The sequence below is a fragment of the Nannobrachium achirus genome (genome assembly GCF_963921795.1).
Source record: "Nannobrachium achirus genome assembly, chromosome: 9".
NCBI classification, from domain to species: domain Eukaryota; kingdom Metazoa; phylum Chordata; class Actinopteri; order Myctophiformes; family Myctophidae; genus Nannobrachium; species Nannobrachium achirus.
This window is the reverse complement of record NC_137818.1, coordinates 53,977,394-53,994,550: the sequence shown is the minus strand read 5'-3', so window position 1 is coordinate 53,994,550 and position 17,157 is coordinate 53,977,394. Positions and strand designations below refer to the sequence as shown.

General features: G+C 43.8%; 1 protein-coding gene across 1 annotated transcript; it reads left to right on the top strand.

Annotated features, from left to right (window-relative positions):
- Positions 1-308: 308 nt before the first annotated feature.
- tnnc1a (troponin C type 1a (slow)) lies at positions 309-10,617 on the top strand (the record flags this gene model as incomplete). The annotated part of the gene is made up of 6 exons (XM_080733567.1): positions 309-332; positions 3,575-3,605; positions 3,818-3,964; positions 7,514-7,628; positions 9,423-9,559; positions 10,586-10,617. 6 exons carry the CDS (start codon positions 309-311, stop codon positions 10,615-10,617), a joined length of 486 nt encoding a protein of 161 aa, XP_080589693.1.
- Between the last annotated feature and the right edge of the window lie 6,540 nt (positions 10,618-17,157).

The window sequence follows — 17,157 nt, the reverse complement described above, 5'->3', positions numbered from 1 at the left end:
GACACCTCATTCCATTCCAAAGTTTGCCCCCCACCCACCCATCCTAAGAGCAGCAACATTTTTATCTGAGCCCAGTGATTGTGACTGATTGGCCAAACGCACATGCACACACACACACACACAAGCACACACACACGCACCCACACGCCAGCGTGCACGCGAGGGATGGTCCAGACAGTGCCAGGCTCCAGGCTATAAAACCCCCCGTGCCAAGGGGAACGTCCTGCCTCTGAGCTGGACCCCCTGGCTCCCTCCTCTGTGCAGGACAGCATCGGACGGACGGAGAGGACGGACAGACGGGCAGCGACATGAACGACATCTACAAGGCCGCGGTAGGTCTCCGCTCTCATCCACGATCCCCAGCAAGCACGGTCAGGACCTGGACCAATCGGTGACGTCTCGATTGATCACAGCCCATTATGGGGATGATCTTGACGTCATTACCAGGACGTCATATGGACTTTTTTTGTTTGACAGGATTTATGTTGGTTGAAATCAGGTGATATTCTAGGCCAGATGAATATCATAACTAGTTTTATATGACCGTATATGCTCATATTTCAACTAACATTACAAACAATAACAATAATCCTGTCAAACAAAAAAGTCCATATGACGTCCTGGTAATGACGTCAAGATCATCCCCATATGGGCTGTGATCGGGCCCCAATCGAGACGTCACTGATTGGTCCAGGTCCTGATGTGCTTGCTGGGGACTCTCTCCGAGAGCTTTTGTTTTATCGTTTAACCGCGTTTGAGACTATTTGCTTCCATCCGTCACGTCCTCTGAGCTAAATGAACCCGGAGGATGTGGACAAGAAAAGTTACAAGTTTTAATCTCGTCATCGTGCGATTGGATGTTGCATGTCTGATGATATCATGTATAACCCCAAATCCTTAATATAACCCTTCACTGAAGCTGTGTGAGTCCGACTGAATCTTTTATGACGAATGATGAACTCTTTGTCAGACTTCTTAATAACTTAATTTAGTACAACAGAACACTGGCCATAGTTTGGGATGTACGACAATTCCTATATAAACAGAACAGATTTTGGGCTATATACCGCTACACAGAATGTTCCAGGGTGCACAGTCACACACTTTGTTTTGTCCTCTTCCGTTGGTGTGTTAGTCTATGTGACATTACACAGACGGGTGACAACCCCCCACCTCCACCCCCCACCCCCCCTTACCGCTGGCGCTATCTGGCACGGCCCCGGCCGTACTCATCATCAACACCCCAGGCCGTGTCAGAGGAGCCCGGAGTCCATATACGTCTCTAGAACGAGTTCTCCCACTTCAGTCCTATCAGGGCCGGATAAGGGGGTGGAGGGGGGCCACTCATGAGTGGCCACTCAGAAGGGATGGCTGACGGGCCACGTACCAAAAAGCTTGTGGTCCGACTGGGCTCATTCATGACTACACATGGACCAGTCCAGTCCCACTTTGCCAGGGGGTCTAATTTTGGCCCTGTGGCTCATGCAGACCACGCTCCTGCATTCGTGCTCCTGTGGTGCCAGTGGAGAAGAACCCCCTGCCCTCCCCCTCCCTCCTTCCCTATCCCCCCCCCCCCCCCAAGGCTGAATTCCAGCATTATCTGTGTGAGCCCCATAAGAGCTGTATGGTTATCTGTCTATCTCTGACTGGACGGCTGATGCTGGATGGATGGAATGGGGCTGCTCCCTTCACTCTGGCCCGCTTTGCTAAGAGACAACCGAAACACCCTGGAATGTCCCCATGTGGCCATGTTCATATTTCATCACCAGAGGATTGTGCGTGTGTGTGTGCGTGCGTGCGTGCATGTGCGTGCGTGTGTGTGTGCGTGCGTGCGTGCATGTGCGTGTGTGCGTGCGTGCATGTGCGTGCGTGCGTGTGTGTGTGAGTGTGCGTGTTTAATTTATAGTGGACGGGAGGGACATTAACTCTTACATAAGCAGCTGTCTCGCTCTCTCATTCGCGGTAGCTTTAGCAGGATTAGGGCTCCATTGTTGAGACAGATCCGCTGCTATGCTAATTTAAAGCACTGTGTATTGTCTGCTTTATCTGTGGTTTCTGATCCGGCCCGTTTATTTTTAACTTCGCCTCCACTCACTGTCCCAGACATTTGATGTATAGTTCCTGTGTTGTGTCAAGGAACCACAACCCAAAATGGAGCCTTTGCGGCCTAAAGCCTAATTCGTATTTTGGCAGCATTGTTTGTTGGAAAAACAACTTGAAATCTGTTTATTACACAAACCAACGCCATTGACGGATACTGGCGATGGAGTATTAGGCTTAAAGATGCACTTCACCCAATTTCAACCATACCTTCAGATACCAGATACAGTGGTTCTCACTAATGCTCATAATAAGTTGCCACCATATCTATCTATCCGCTGTTTGTCTCATTGGTGGGCTGGGTTAGCTGTGGACAGTTCAGAAAACTGCCAACCAATGACATCATCATTCATGGGGGATTCCATAATTCCAGCTCATAGAAACTAAAGCCTTTCTCTTCCTGGAGAGTTAGCATGCTTACAAAATAAATAAAAAGGTTTTGACATCTTGTTTGAAATGACAAAATGTGCCTACTGATGATGTCAGTGGTAGGCAGGTTTCTGAACTGTCCACATATCCCGGTCCTGAGACAAAGAGTGAGTATATCGTCATTCGTCATTGTCGGGCAGAACCTTGTATCTCCAAGTTTCAAATTTGTACTTCTTTTTTTGCGAAGCAAAGCCCTGCTTCATCATACAAGGCCGTCGCACAAAAGTAGTGAAAACAGCAGATCTACAAGCACACAACGCCTCGCGGTGCGAGACGTTGTGTGCTTGTAGATCGGCTGTTTTCACTAGTTTAGTTACTAAACTAGTTTAGTTTATGTCCGTATATGCATGGAGATCCCTGCTCTGAGTATCTGACATCACTGTGATGTAACCTGTGATGTCACCTGTGATGTCAAAGTGATGTGTCAAGGGAACCACAGTGTCCCGCGTTACCCGTACGGACGGATACGGACAAGCTGTGAGCCTGTGACAGTTCTGACAGTAAACTGCGACTTTGTAAAGCACCTTTCATGACCGGATCTGCAGCTCAAAGTGCTTTATAGAGCAAAAATGAAGCACAAGTGCAAAAAGAATACAAATGATTAAGCAGAAAAGAAAAGTAAAGTACAAAGATCAAACAAAATTAAAAACTTTTTTTTAAAGGCAGTGAATCAGGCCTATAGGGATCTACAAAAGATCAAACCGTAAACCTTGAGAGCAGTATTGGATGCATTTTATGCATGTACAGTAGGCCAACTCATACTCCAGACATCAGAAAATCTTCCAGTTCGGAAAAGGCTTTCAGAACTATAGTTGAGAGAGCCAGGACATCTGGAGGTGCACAGGTCCCGAGGAGAGGTTCTGTGACCACCTTAACATAAATCTGTGGTTCTATCACCTCCCTTTCCCAAGAAAAGTCTGGACTCAGAAGGCTGGTGTTGTGTTGTGCTTTAGTATTACAGTACATTGTACATGTGATACAAAAGAGCATCCTGTGAATGAGCAGATGTGTTTATTTACTCTTGAAATGTTTTCACTCTTTACAGGTTGAGCAGCTCACAGAGGAGCAGAAAAATGGTGCGTAAAAAAAGTACTCACATTTTAGACGTTGAATAGGCCTACGGAACGATATTATTTTGTTGTATATCGACGCACACCGCTAAATCTAGAGAAGGATTTCTTGTGATATTTTATTGATAACTACAATCGTTCTTAATGTCACAGGTGTTCGTCCTTTCTAGTGACTCATGCCTGTGTGTCTCTCTCTTTCTTTTGGTTTTCCCTTGCAGAATTCAAGGCTGCCTTTGACATCTTCGTGCAGGATGCAGAGGACGGCTGCATCAGCACCAAGGAGCTCGGGAAGGTGATGAGGATGCTGGGTCAGAACCCCACCCCTGAGGAGCTCCAGGAGATGATTGACGAGGTGGATGAAGATGGTAATTTACACCAACAAAACGCAGACACAGGGAAACGTTTGAGCTCTTTGTGCCAAGATGTAGGCCACACTCAGGGGCGTCACAAGGGGATATACAAGCTGCGAGCTTGTAGATCTGCTATTTTTGAAAAGTCGTGAAAATGTGTGCAAATCTTTGAATATATGTATTTTTTTAAGCAGACATTTGTATCTCAAATGTTGCTTCTGGGGGATCCCTGGAACGAAATATTTTGAGATGGGAGTCCGTGGCCAAATACATATCATTTTGGGGGTCCTTCTCAAGAAGATATTTGAGCACCACTGACATAGAAACATAGGTTTTTCAAAAACCCTTAGAAGGATTTGAAATATTCAGACTCCGCACACCTTTTCATGATAAAAAAAAAAATAGCAGATCTACAAGCTTGCATATCTGCTATTCTTCAATGGTTAAAGTACCCAGGGCCCAGAATTTGGTGCGACACCCCTGGGTAATTTACACCAACAAAACGCAAACACAGGGAAACGTTTAACTTTGAGCTCTTTGTGCCAAGATGTAGGCCACGCTTCAGAGCCCGGACAAAGACAGATCTAGGAGCTTTGCTCCTTCCAGGAACACCGCTCAAAAATGTCCTAGCTGGTTCTGATCTCAGAACCTTCTGATTTAAAGTCATTTATGTTGACCACTTCACCACCATGGTTCTTCATTAATTTGTTGTTGTCTTGCGAGTTGCGAGGTGTTCACTGAAGGAATTATTACAGACCTACAAGAGCCAGGTAAATCTTGGAAGAACATCGGTCCTGGATTTGACCCAAGATTCTTCTGTATGCGAGGCCTGAATCTTAACCGCTGAACCACTGTGGTTGATTCAGAAGTTGTTCTCTTACTCTTGCATGATATCTGTAGGATGACATTTTGGAGTGTGCTGGTTCAAATCCAGTCAGCACCAACTAGTTCAAGAGAGAATAGAGATAGATAGATAGTCAAAGGAGGAGAAAAGCTGTGTCATAGCAACCAGCAGATAGCTCAATGAGCTGAGATGCTGTCTACGTGATTCAGAGGTTGAGAGTTTTTTAGAGAAGAGTAGGAGGGGGTTGGGGTATATTGACAGTAGGAGGAGGGTGTGTTCAAAGGGCAGAATTACGGTGGTGCTTACTAATACTACACTTAATTGAGCAATCACTAAGCCACTTAGTACTGTTGAGGCCTGCAGTTAGTGAATTTAATACCACATTGACCAGGACTTGAACACGGAATCTCTATGATGAGAGTCTGACCATTAGACCACTAGACTATCACAAAGTCTGACTGAATATTAGCACAATTGAAGTGTTCTTTTGCATGTTAGCCTTCATTTAGTAAATGTTCCTGGTCCTTAAAACCTGTATTAAAATGTTAAAATTGAAAACTCCACTCCAGTGAGCAATGGCAGGTTTTTTCTCTCTGTGTTCTGTTGTCTTTTGAAGAAAATATACCTAGATTCCTGTAGGTGTCGTAGTTCAGGAACTTTCCTGTTAAGGCCCTCTTACAACTGATGACTTGAAAACGATTTCACAGTCGTAATAAAATCAAGACGAGTCGCGTCCCGAGCTCCTGTAATTCGGTCGTTACTCAATCGTTAAGTGTATTTTTGCAAATCGGGGCTGAGTCTGAATGAGTGCAATGACGTAACAACCAAAACGGAACGCTAGTGAGACAAAAGCCATTCATTCCCCAAGCCGCTGAGCTGCCAGCCGGCTATAGCGGTAGCGTTGCTGACACGACAGCCCTTTATTTCACTGTGTATCATAAAGTACATTATTCCAAACATTCTAAGTTGATAATATAATACGTTTAAAGTTGATAGGATCAATCTGTGCCGGCTAGACTATGGAGAGGAGAGAACAAAGAGAGGCATCTCACAAAATCTTAAGAGGCATCTCACATTTAAAGACAGAAATATTTGAGTCTTTTTCAAATCTTATAGTGTGAGAGGGTAGTCTTTTAATCTGTCCAAAATCATCAGGTGTCAGGCTAGCTTCAATCGTTCGCCTCTTTTGGAACACAACAACCAAAGTGGTAAATGGAAAATGGTGCATTGGAACAATACACACACAGAGTAAAGTAACAGCAAAGGTGTGATACACCCTCCCCTATAACTCCACTGACCGTGATGCGTACGTCGGGAGGCCAATGAGCCTAATCATTCACAAAACTACAGATTACAGAAAAAACACTGATTTTTTTTTTTTTTTTTAGGTCAGGAAACATGAAAAGAAAAAGCCTAAAAAAAAGAACATTTAAATTTGATGTCATAAGACCTTTAAAGCACGGTGGCGCAGTCAATAGTGCTGTCGCCTCACAGCTAGAAGGTCCTGGGTTCGATTCCCGCCGGGGGACACTGTGGGTGCTGGGGGCGTGTTCCCTCCTCCGCGTCATCAGTGCCCACACCCTAGGTGGGGTTGGCAAAAGGGCCTTTCTGTGTGGAGTTTGCATGTTCTCCCCGTGTCTCCTAGGGTAGATACCCTCACAAAAACATGCAGTAATCCTGGTCTCTATAATGCCTCCCCTGGCCAGCCGGGGCGCCTGATGGAGGGGAATAGAACTGGTTGGAATAACGTGTTCCTTCCACGCGCTACGTCCAACCGGGGAAGCTCCCCCTGTCAGGTGATAAGAAGCGGCCTGCTCACTCCTCATGCATTGAAGGAAGCATGAGCTCAGTTCGGGGCCCTCCCCAGGTTGGCAGAGGGAGAGTAGAGCCCAGGATTACAGCTTAGGCAATTGGCACCGGGTGAAAAAATGGGTTACAAAAATCGTGGGATAAAAAATAAATAAATAAGACCTTTAAAGCTTAACTCTTTTACCGCTTTGGACGTTCCCGTTCGCCCCATTTTTCCCGGCGGCGCGTTGCCAATAGTACGTTCTTTGGCTCGTTCTTTTGTACCTTGTTTTGATGTCTGTAAACTGATGAGGGGTCGCGCGGTTGTGTACAGTATAAGCATCTCCTGTAATCCTGCTTTGAAATCTCCACCTCACGTAAACATCAATAATGTCCAAATTCACTTCTTGGCTGCTAGCTGTCGTTCTATTGCTCTGATGCGACTCTGCGCCCTGAATGTATGGAAGCTGCAGCGGCCCGTTTCACATTAATTCTTGCATGAGGCTGCCCTCTACTGCTAGTATAGCCAAAGTACACCTATTTAAGGAGAAAAGAAAATAATAATGATGAAAAAAAATGAATACATCTTTGTCTATAACATCGCAAAGGTAAGGTGCTTTTGCTGGCACAAAACCCAATAAATAAATAACAACATCTGGCAGTAATACAGTTAATTATGTAACTTGTAACTGTTCTACCCCGGATTTGACATTTAGTGCTTTTGATTTGTTGTTGTTGTTTGCATTTTAGCCTTCAAAATGATAAAGTAGCCTACTCCAGAAAATAACTATAGTAGTAGCCTGAGAGCAAATGTCTCTTAGCACTGTTGAAGTGTTCATTTAGGCCTTCAGTTAGTGAAGTTGTAACACTCCAGCATTTAAACCTGCAGCATTATGTAACTTTCCTGTTCCTTTTCCCACCACTGTGCACAGGGAGTGGGACAGTGGACTTTGACGAGTTCCTGGTCATGATGGTGAGGTGTATGAAGGACGACAGCAAAGGGAAGACAGAGGAGGAACTGGCAGATCTGTTCCGTATGTTCGACAAGTGAGTTCCACAACGTTTCACCTCCCACATGTACCGTATGTTCAAACCTAGCCCCGAAACATGACTGTCATATTGTGACATATCATATCATGAAAGTGCATAGATAGGGTTTGAACTTGTCCCGGTTCACATGACGGTCGTCTGTCACGACCAGCGACCACCATGGATGAACTTGGGCAATATGAAAAGCTTTTTTTCAGATTTGTTTTTTTTGGGGGGGCTTTTATGCCTTTATTTGAAAGGACAGTAGAAGGAAATGGGGGGGAGATGGGGAGTGACGCGCGACAAAGGTCATCTAGATCGGGAATCGAACCGGCGACGGCGCCTGGCAACAATGCCTATGTGGCAATGCCTAAGTGGTATGCGCCTGGACCAGTAGGCCAGCGGGCACCCCGGCATTTTAATCTGATTGGTGGCTATTTTCTCTGAGAGAATGGCCAAATGGGAGGTGTATTTTGATTGATTGATTGATTGATTGATTGATTGATTGATTGATTGATTGATTGATTGATTGATTGATTGATTGAATACTTTATTTGCAGTTCACATAGGAAAAGCACAGGACAGTACAGTTCACCTATAAGGTCTACTAATAGGATTTAAACCCAAGAAAGCATAAAGGCTTGTTTACATTGGGGTCCTTTTGTACAAATTGCACTCTGATACATTATAACTATATGGGAAACAGTGCTCTGTTGTGACAGCAGACATTGAATTCTGGACTTTGAATAACCCGCATTAAGCTTGAGTTTGTTCGAAAAAAAAAAAAAAAGACTAAACAAAAAGCAGGACATGAGTCATGACACGAGAAAAACCATTCTGTTCCCTTGGCCCCCACAGTGTAGACTAGAATGGAGCATTGGAACTTGTCAGAGCACTAAAAATGGTGTTCTTGTACCCACAACACCTTCTAATTTTGGAGCTATAACACACACACACACGCACGCACGCACACACACACACACACACACACACACACACACACACACACACACACACACACACACACACACACACACACACACACACACACACACGATGTGATCATGTTTTACAGCAGGGCTTTAGCGCTTTGATCTAAAAGATAAACACTAAGCTATTCCCGCTCCCTATGCATCGCTGTGGTCTTTGTAGGTTAAAGGTGTGCTGCTGTAGGTACAGCATGGCCCGGCCTTTAGGCCCATGGAATGCAACCAGTCCCCGGCCCTGGCCCAACATGTGCCCCAATAGGTTGTGTTCACAGCAGCCATATTGGAGAGAAGTTGGGTCTCTTCTCACTTACTTCAAAGGTGTTCAAAGGTGTCGTGAAAATATACCTGTATGTATTTTTTAAGCGAACGTTTGTAACTCAAATTTTGCTTCTGGGGGGTCCCTGGAACTAAATACTTTGAGATGGGGGTCCGTGGCCAAATACATATCATTTTGGGGGTCCTTCACACTAGTGCTCGGGTAGCTCAGTCGGTAGAGCTCTCGCCTTTGGACCACATGGTCATGGGTTTGATTCCGGGCACCGCCAACTCAGCGCATGAGTAGCACGGCTTGGCAAGCTGTGCGGCAAGTACTGGGAGCTGATGGTAGGTGTGGCGCTCCACCTCAGCAGTCCATCTCCCAGGGGTCTAGCGCATTGTAACGGGGACAGACTCCCGCGTGTTACCGGCTGATACCGACAATAAGCCACTCCCGACCTACTTGTCACATGAAAATATTTGAGCACCACTGACATAGAAACATACGTTTTTCAAAAAAAAAAAAATATTCACACAGGCTCATGAACTCTTTGCGTCGTTCTCGCAGGAACGCAGACGGCTACATCGACCTGGACGAACTCAAGGTGATGCTGGAGTCGACCGGAGAGGCCATCACAGAGGACGACATCGAGGAGCTGATGAAGGACGGAGACAAAAACAACGACGGCAAAATCGACTACGACGGTGAGTCAAATAAAACACACACGAAACATTATGCTTTACCACTGCACGTATACCCTTGTGAGACTTTAATTCATCCTGTGATGGTGAGTGTGAGGATACAGGTTCTAATCCAACCCCCTGTAGCGCTCTGATAATAGGCAGTTTAAGCAGCCCGTTTCTACTACCGCAACGTGAGGCGGGACTATAGCTGCTATGACGTAATCGCTGTAGCAGTCAAAATAAAGGTTTAGTAAACAGCCGTCGGCGACGGGGTCCCACCCCTTTCACTGAACGCTTTTGTTCCCATGTCGACGCGTCTACGCAGCAGACGTAGTTGACGCTACGTGGGAAGGGACCTTCTAGCGTTGTAGAGACGGCCGCGACGCCGGCAGGTTTATCTATCGAGCCAGGGGGGCCTGCTGGGGCATTGCACCCTCAGTTGCAAGTTGTGTCCCCTCAGTTTATATTCTATGTAAAGTCAAGAAAATATCAAAAACAACACAAATATTCGCTAAATATTATCATTGTCATAGAGATTACAATAACAGTATTGAAACACAGTTGCCCCATATAATAATTAACTGATTATTATTACTCCTAATCTGCAATTTAAAATCACCTAAACCACAGCGCAGTAGCAGCAGCTGTTATTTCAGCTCCCAAAAACTGGCATCTGTTGTAGGTATTATAGATAATAAAATGAATGTTCATTATTACTAGCCTATATAAAAAATATGTGCCCCCTCACAATTTTCAAGAGCCCCGGCCTTTAGTCATTTCATCCTGCAGCCGGCCCTGTATCGAGCACTGATCATTTCCGGTTACCGTTGTCATCTGCCGTAGCGTTGCTTAAAGTCACTAAATAGCAGATCTAGAAGCTCACAGCGTGCCGCAGCGCCGTGAGCTTGTGGATCGTCTATTTTCAGCATGCGACCAAGAGTAAAACCAGCCATTACGTTGCCATCAAGGCCTTTCAATCCCTTTCAAAGTTCAGGTTTCAGTAACTATTAGCTAATCACTTCCTTCCCTGTTTTTTCCCCCTTTCAGAGTTCTTGGAGTTCATGAAAGGAGTGGAGTAATCATGAATAAGAGAAGACAGGTTCTTTCCGCCCCCTTCGAACCCCATAATAATATTTTTGTATTTATCGTTGACTCCATGGACATCTATGGAGAACCAGTAGCTGATTTTGGACGCTGCTGACGAAACCGTGCGACGACTTTGCAAGATTTAGCTGAATGCCTTGACCCCTTATGTATTTTTCTACCATAATCTTGCATAGTTGTAAATAGCCTACAGTTTGTAACTACTTTTGGTGGCCATGTATACTGAGTTTGTGTAAATGTAACCATATTCCTTATTTTCAGTACCAGTCACATATCGTCGTTGTCCGATGAAAACCTTGTATGTCCAAATCCGTTCGTTTTGCATTGATCATTTTAAAAATGATTTGAACTAGTGAAAACAGCCGATCTACAAGCACACAACGCCTCGCGGTGCGAGGCGTTGTGTGCTTGTAGATCTGCTGTTTTCACTACCTTTGTGTGACGGCCTTGTATGATGATGCAGGGCTTTACTTTGCGAAAGAACGTACACACTTGAAACTTGGAGATACAAGGTTTCCACCCGACAACGACGATATTACATCAGCGTGGCTACTTGAAAGATCTATTTTGTGCTTTAAATTATGGTAAATATTATCATTGAAGTGCCCACGGAGTTTACAAATCTTCTTATCGAGAAGCTGATATTGTTTCGGCCGGGCAGAATATATTTTTGTGTGCGTAGAGAGAGACTAGCATGTCCACAAGTCAACATAGTTTTTACACCACGCTCTGGTATTCTAGTGGTCATACAATGAAGCAACATGTACAAATGGTATGCTTGTTTAAGATACCCTCAGGACTTTTAATTCCCTGCTATTACCCCTGGAAAGCATTATGCTGGATTTCTACATCAAAAGTTTGGCTGGAATGTGCACTCACACATATTGATCATTGTTGTGATTTATTTTTCATTTTTGTCAAATCTCCTAATAAATATTCATTGTTGGTAGAGAATGATTCTCGCAGCTGAACACTCTGTTCCATATCTACGGCAGATTTGATTTGATTAGTCCTGTGCCATATCAGTGCTTTGCTGCAATGTTTTTGGTTGTTCTACATTTTATATTTTGTATCTCGACTTGATTTACTGTTGTAGAATAGTGGTTTCCAACCAGTGGTCCGGGGTCCTTGAGGGGGTTCCAGGTGGTCCCCAGCTAAATGATGGAGAGTTGGTAACCAAATGGACCCTTATAGATCTTTAACTCTTGAGAGTGTAAAATGAAACCAAATGGACCCTTAAATTATTATTAACTCATTCTGTGCCGATCCCGAACTAGTTCGGCTTTATTTCAATCCAATACATTTTTTTTTTTATTAATTCACTTACCCCGAGCTGCTTGTAGAGTCGTGGGTGGTCCTGGCTCGCTAGCCGCTAGCCAGCTAGCCATTCTACTCTGTCCGACGATATATTCCATTAAAAATGGTTTAAAATACATTTTTGAGCTCCCCAATGTTCACCCAATGTTCGGCGCCGCTTCCGATGAGTATACGAGTGTGCCGATCCCGAAGTAGTCCGGCTTTTTTTAATGAAATGAATAAAATGATAAGAGGCCTTCTGAAGCCTGGCCTGATTTTTCTAGCTACTAGCCGAAAGCTAGCAACCTCCCGGCCGGCCGTTATTTGCGAACGAAATCGCCAATCTCCGCCTAATCCAATGAAAGACCACATCTTTGAAGGCTTATATCTCTGGATTGTGTCTTTAGGGAAGCGACGCGAGGTTTATTTACGGCAAAATCGCCCAAAAATGATCTTTTAGATGACAAAATGGGAATAGCCATTCTGTTAGCATTATCATCCGGGACCTTTCCATGACGTGCATGAACGTGAGCACGTGAGGTCCTGGAAGGTGAGGTCCTGGAAGCTAAAGCGCTCGCCTATGAGAGATACCCTGGCATTCTATGGCCCCTAGAGGGCGCTGAGACTAAATGAGTTAAGCATCTGCATTAGTTAATGAAATAATTGTCATTTTGCTCAACGCTTGCCTGTTATCTCTTATGGTAACGACATCAATACAGCATGGAACTGTGGACAAAATCTTATTTTTGGGCGGTCTGACTTGAGAGGCTAAATGTCATCAAATGGTGGTCCGTGGCTCAAATGCCCAATAAAATAATGGACCTCGACAGGGACGTGCAGAGAATGTTAGAAAGGCAGGGGCTGAAATGTCTAAAAGGGCCTTTCGGTGGACGCGTTGTGAGCTTGGAGGTCGGCTATTTTCGATGCTTGATTTCTACACAGAGAGGACAATTCTTTCAACATAAGATGCTACATTCCAGTTTAAGGAGAGTTTGGACAAGGCAATTCTCCTGAATGCTGCCTTCAGGTATGGCATGGAAAGAGAGGGCATTTGCTTTTCTTTCACCATAGTAAAAACTGCATTCATGGTCTGGAGAGGGCACTTTTTACAGACGGATGAAAGGGCAGGGGCTCAAGCCCCGTTTGATGTCTATGTGTGCACATGCATGGACCTTGATGTGAAAAGGTTTGAAAACTACTGCTGTAGAATTGAGAATAAACACACACACACACACACACACACACACACACACACACACACACACACACACACACACACATGCGCGCGCACACGCACATTACTGAAGGTATATTTTGTACTTGTGAATGTGCTCTTGGCACCGCCACCGGAGCCTTTACAAAGGTTAAGTGCCCGGCACAAGGCCACGTCAACAGCAGTTATTGGGAAGCGAGTGAAAACAGGCTTAACGTTTGTTCATGTCACCCCCCGCTCCCCCTCCGTCCACATTTTCCCAGCTGGCCTGGAGCTTTCAGGAGGCGATCCCTCTGGACGCATCACCTCTCTGACCTTCAGGTGGAAAAAATGTACTCAAATTGTATTCCGTCGTTGTCCGACGAAAACCTTGTATGTCCAAATCCGTTCGTTTTGCATTGATCATTTTAAAAATGATTTAAACTAGTGAAAACAGCCGATCTACAAGCACACAACGCCTCGCACCGCGAGGCGTTGTGTGCTTGTAGATCTGCTGTTTTCACTACCTTTGTGTGACGGCCTTGTATGATGAAGCAGGGCTTTACTTTGCGAAAGAACGTACACATTTGAAACTTGGAGATACAAGGTTTCCACCCGACAACGACGATACTTAAGTAAAAGTATTTCAAGGCAGAAGTGGGGCGAAAATAATGACTTAAGTATAAATCTACCACTTTCCTTTCAACAACAAAGAGAAGAAAAATGAGTAAATAGTAAAAATTGTAAAAAGATTCACGGGCGCTGGGGCCTTTTGGCCCCAGAAGTTCTCCTCTGCCTACAAAATGATGTCAGACTTAAGTAAAAGTACAAAAGTATTGGCGTTAATATACTTCAAGTACCGAAACACTGTCACATTATGTTGGGTTTAAATGTATAAAACTGTTTTGTAAATGGCAGATCAACTATTTTCAAATAGCCAAGTGAGGGCGGAAGTTGTTCATAATAATCTTTTGTAATAATAATCCAAATCTACAAAGTAACCAGTAACTACATTTTTTTAAATAATTGTAGGCCTAGTGGTGTTAAAAAATACAATATCTGACTCTAAAATGTGAGTAGAAGTTAAAGTAAAAAGAAATAAAAAAATTGCAGATATACAAGCTCACAGCGCGGCACCGAGTGCCGCGCTGCGAGCTTGTAGATCTGCTATTTTTTTTTCTTTTTTTACTTTAAAAAGAAAGGAATGCCACAGTGAAGTAAAAGTACCTGAAAAGTGTACTTGGCTAGGCCTAAATAATGTACTTAGTTACTTTTCACCACTGCCTTCAGGCCACTCCTGCCCTACATTAGGCTACATACCGGACACATACGGATGAAACAAACCACGGAACAAAGAACAAGGACAGAAACTGTATTCGGACTGTAAAACGGTCATGGTGGATGGTTTACATGAGTTCTGAAGCACTTTGAGTTGCACATTCACATTCTGTGGTTTCTTGGTGGCCCCCAGACAGACGAGGTGGCTCATGTTCAGGGCATGTGTATCAAAGCTAGGGCCGGTGTCTGGTTACACAATATATAGAGACGGGAGCTATTTCTGTCTAATCATGTTACCATGTTTGGGGTTCTGATTTAACCCGCACCAGTTGACAATCAGATGCCTTTGCCCAGTTAGGGAACACATGGATTCAGTCCAGCGAGAAACCAACTCCACTGTTGATTCAGCTTTTACTCTGATCCATGGGGCAACGTGCAGGTAATCTGATGAATATAGACTTCTGGCCTGGGCCCGCCCGCGCGCGCACGCACGCACGCACGCACGCGCACACACACACACACACACACACACACACACACACACACACACACACACACACACACACACATCCTCAGTTTAATTAAACTCAGAGAGTGCACAAATGGGATTCATTGGACCTTAGCCTTACTGGTCCATGTGGGTACATTAACACACTGAAAGGTGTGTAGGCTACTCTGGCAGACAACAAATGAGGACAGCGAGTGGAGGAAAAAACAAACACCAACAAATTGATTAAAAGAAAAAGAAAAAACAGAAACAAAAAATTCACATAATTATTAAGAAGACATTCACATGATATAACTTTTTGTTGCATGGTCTATTTTTGTATCTATTTTTATTCCTTGAGGAATTGACTTTTGTATACTAGCCTACTTGTGCATGGCCATGCAATTCAAACTCTAACCACTTGGTGTCAGCAGAAACACACGGTTGGTGGTAACTGAAAGGCTCAATGGAGTGAATGGTTGCAGACTCAGTGAAGTGCAATCTCTGTACACTGTGTTTGTGTGTGTGTGTGTGCGTGCGTACGTGCGAGCGTGCGTCCGTGCGTGCGTGCGTGTGCGTGCGTGCATATCTGTTTGGCTACACAGCATGATGTAATAAATGGTATTTTTTATAGCGCCTTAATCCAAGGCGCTTTACATAGACTATTAAAAGGATAACTAAAAGGATAAAAAAAACAAAAAAAAAAACTTTTGGCTTGTTTAAATTGGGGTCTCTTTTACAACTCATACAAAAAGGCCATGTGGGGTCACCACCTTGGCTCTTGTGCCTGTGTGCTTCCTAAGGCCAGGAGTATACTGTAGGTATAGAAGAATACCAGAGGCCCTGAGTATCTTCAAAGCCTTTGACTTTATCAAATCAAATGCCTTTTTGAAGTCGATGAAGCCCAGCACCGCAGACAGGTTGTTCCTCTTCACCTGCTCAATGATCCTCCTTAAGGCCATGATCCTTAAGGCCATGATCTGGGCTGGGGACTGAGTGGTTCTCCGCATTTCACCAAAATGTGTTGCCCTGACAACATCCATTAGAATAGTGGTTCTCAACCTGTGGGTCGGGACCCCCAGGGGGGGTCCCCAAATTATTTGGAGGCGGTCCCCAGATGACTCACTCAACAGTAAACAAACCACCATAACGTTTAAGTGTATAGAAGGTATATGCACATTTCTAAAGTGAAAATTAAAGGACTTTTTAATGCTTGGTCAAGTTTAATTTTTTTTTTTTTTTTAATACATCTTCATTCAAAAGTCATGACATACAAGACAATACAAAATAAACAGTGAAAGACAGAAAATGGCTCATCTTGAACCACCAAACTTTGGTTCTCTAGGCAAAGTTCTTTCCTCTGTGCTATAGAGCCATAGGAAGTCTTCAGGGGCAAACATTCATCTCCTTTGACACCTTTATGAACTTTTTCTGTCTTTCACTGTCCACCTAAAAGGAAAAAAAAACTTTAAAATTATGAAAATAAAGCTTAGGCTTCTGAATCCTATGAAGTTAATAACTTTGTTGTCCCCTGTAGACTTACTATGGGTCTATAGCACAGAGGAAATAACTTTTCCTAAAGAACCAGAGTTTGGTGGTTCAAGACCAGCAAAAGGTATTTTCTGTCTTTCACTGTCTGTTTTGTATTGTCTTGTATGACTTGTCTTGTAAGACTTTTGAATAAAGATTAAAAAAAAAAAAAAAAAAAATTGTTTCAAACCAAGTTGAAAATAATCCACCAAATTTTCCTCCTCTTAGGAAATGGCACAGCACAGAGGCTTTCCACTTATGCTTTCCACCACTTAAAATATGATTAATTGGGGGTCGCGGCCTGAAAAGGTTGAGAACCACTGCATTAGAAGATGTGAATCACTGTTTCTTTCAAATCTGTCCTGAAAGAAACTTCTATCAGGATTTAGGAGACAACAAGGGGAGAGAATTGTAATTTCCCACAGGGGGAGAGTGGGGTAAAGTGAGACACTTTTTACATTTGCTCCCCTCTAGTCGAGCTAAAAGATATATCGGTAAAAATGTACATGTTTGCCATTCATTCGGGATGTTTACTAACAATGGAAATTATCAGAATATATTCAATACAAGAGGCAGTGAAAATATGCTTTTTTTTTTTTTTTAAGTGGTCTTGTGTCTCACTTTACCCCATGTTAGGAGGTAAACTGAGACAGACAAGAGAAATCAAGGGGGTAAAGTGAACATTTTGTAATTATAATATAAATCTACAATAACTAGTGACTAAAATGTAGT